Source organism: Anopheles cruzii, unplaced genomic scaffold (genome assembly GCF_943734635.1).
Source record: "Anopheles cruzii unplaced genomic scaffold, idAnoCruzAS_RS32_06 scaffold03247_ctg1, whole genome shotgun sequence".
Taxonomy (NCBI): domain Eukaryota; kingdom Metazoa; phylum Arthropoda; class Insecta; order Diptera; family Culicidae; genus Anopheles; species Anopheles cruzii.
Window position 1 is genome coordinate 1 of NW_026456832.1, and position 2318 is coordinate 2318.

At 57.9% G+C, this 2318-nt stretch overlaps 1 protein-coding gene across 1 annotated transcript; it reads left to right on the forward strand.

Moving 5' to 3' along the window:
- Window positions 1-6: 6 nt before the first annotated feature.
- LOC128276962 (pro-resilin-like) lies at window positions 7-939 on the forward strand (the record flags this gene model as incomplete). Its single annotated transcript, XM_053015421.1, has 1 exon — window positions 7-939. A coding segment is annotated over one exon (903 nt), but the record flags the coding sequence as incomplete, so codon positions are not given.
- Between the last annotated feature and the right edge of the window lie 1379 nt (window positions 940-2318).

Sequence of the window (2318 nt, forward strand, 5' to 3'; positions counted from 1 at the left end):
GCCCAGCGTCCGCCGTCGTCGCAGTACGGAGCCCCGTCGCAGGGTCCTCCCTCATCCCAGTACGGAGCCCCATCGCAGGGTCCTCCCTCATCCCAGTACGGTGCTCCGTCTCAGGGTCCTCCCTCATCCCAGTACGGTCCGCCGTCGCAGGGTCCGCCCTCCTCGCAGTACGGTGCTCCGTCGCAGGGTCCCCCCTCATCACAGTACGGTGCTCCGTCTCAGGGTCCTCCCTCCTCGCAGTACGGTGCTCCGGCTCCTTCCCGCCCATCGTCCCAGTACGGTGCCCCGGCGCAGACTCCCTCGAGCCAGTATGGAGCCCCGTCCCAGACGCCATCGTCTCAGTACGGTGCCCCAGCACCTCGACCACCATCATCCCAGTACGGAGCTCCTTCCCAGTCTTCATCCAGTCAATTCGGAGCTCCCGCTCAAGCCCCATCGAGCCAGTATGGTGCCCCTGCCCAGACCCCGTCCAGTCAGTACGGCGCTCCATCCCAGCCTCCATCTAGCCAGTACGGCGCTCCGGCTAGGCCTCCTTCTAGCCAGTATGGAGCTCCTTCTCAGACTCCTTCTAGCCAGTATGGAGCTCCTTCCCAGACTCCCTCGAGCCAATACGGAGCTCCCAGCTTCGGTGGTGGCTCCTCGTTCGGCGGCAGCGGCGGCGGCAACGGTTTCAGCGGAGGCAGCTACCAGGCCGGCTCGAGCGGTAACGGATTCTCGCAGGCCTCGTTCTCGGCCAGCACCTTCTCCTCGAACGGCCGATCGTCGCACTCGGGCGGTGGCTACAGTTCCGGCGGTCCGTCACATTCCGGAGGCGGCGGCAGCGGCGGTGGGTACAGTTCCGGTGGCCCACAGCAGGTCCCGGCCACACTGCCCCAGTCGTACTCCTCGAACGGAGGCTACAACTACTGAGCTTCGGGGGCCGGCTCGTGGAGGTGCCACATTCACCATGACCAACTACGACTCTCGCCCACAGCCACCACGCCAACCGGATCTTCATGTGGAACATGCAGCAAATACGTGCCTTATTTAAGCTAAATATTAGTGTACCCGTTTGTGTTCCCCCTCGTCAACGTCTCTCGCGGAAGGACTCCGCGCGTAGGTGCGTCCTGCGCGATCGACGAACGCCCCAACGAACGCCGTAGGAGCGGTACTTAAATTATTACATGTGTTCAACGTTACACCGCCACCGCCGTTACTTGTTTTCTAATTTTACGCAAAGTCCAGACGTAAAACGTGTACCCGACGCCCGAGGCCGACCAGGCTGGCAGACAACCGGAGAGGAGCAGATTTCAAGGTTCGGCCCCCAAGACAGCGCGGCTAGAGTACTGGGGGCGATGGTTTGTCCAAAATTTTTGTCAAGCAAAATTGTGGAGCAAGCTTTAATCCCCGGGGGACGGCCTCGGGGGCTGACGGCGATGAAGGATGAGGCTGCGTGGGCTGTGGCGGAACCTACCAGATCGAAATAAAGTGTAATCGTCGTTTGATTTTTTTCCTCACAATTGAAGATCTCCATTATTTTTCAACACCACCCTCCCCGTTGATCAAGGCCGGCACGTGGAACTTGGAAGTGGAAGTCGTCGGTGCCCTCAGTTCGACTCGCTCCACTCTCGTACCAACGCGCAGGTAACCACGTGGTAACGCCACAAGGTTGCAGGCGGCTCAGTTGCATAATGAAACAACCCGGTGTGGATAATATGACCCTCGGTGCGCTCCGTCGGGAATTACGGGGAGCGCAGCCTGTTACGGAAGTACAGCACTTTATGGTTTGTGCGAGCACGATGCTCAAGAGATGCTGGCAAAGGTAAACATTAAAGCCCCCGCCGTTCCAACCGGTTCGTGGGGTCGTCTCCGTGTAAGCGTCATTTGCGGCTCTCCGGAAGCTCTGATGTAAAGGGGAGGCCTGGCGTGAGCCCTCAACAACGCCTCAACCAAAAGGTCGAAGAAAGTGAACTTTCGGTTTCCCTCGGAAGGGCCACTTTAAGGTGCTGTCGATGGGCTAGGGTTTGCGCTAGGGCTGGAATCGACGACGGGGTAGTGAAATGTCAAGATGGAACCTAAGACCTTCCTGGAACAGTTTATCGACCACTTGGTGCATAATTGGCCACTGGGAAGACTTGGACTTCAGTATTTCTGAAGGAATGACTACCAGCGACTTATAACAAGTTAATGCAGGGTTATCCATTTTGCAGTTTCGAAATCACAGGGCTGACACTTTACAGTTTTCGAATGCATCTGTCATCCTGAGTGTCAAACTTTTAGTTGAATGTCAGCTGTTATGACATTTCGTCATAACGCCGACTGTCAATGCGGGCAGTGCG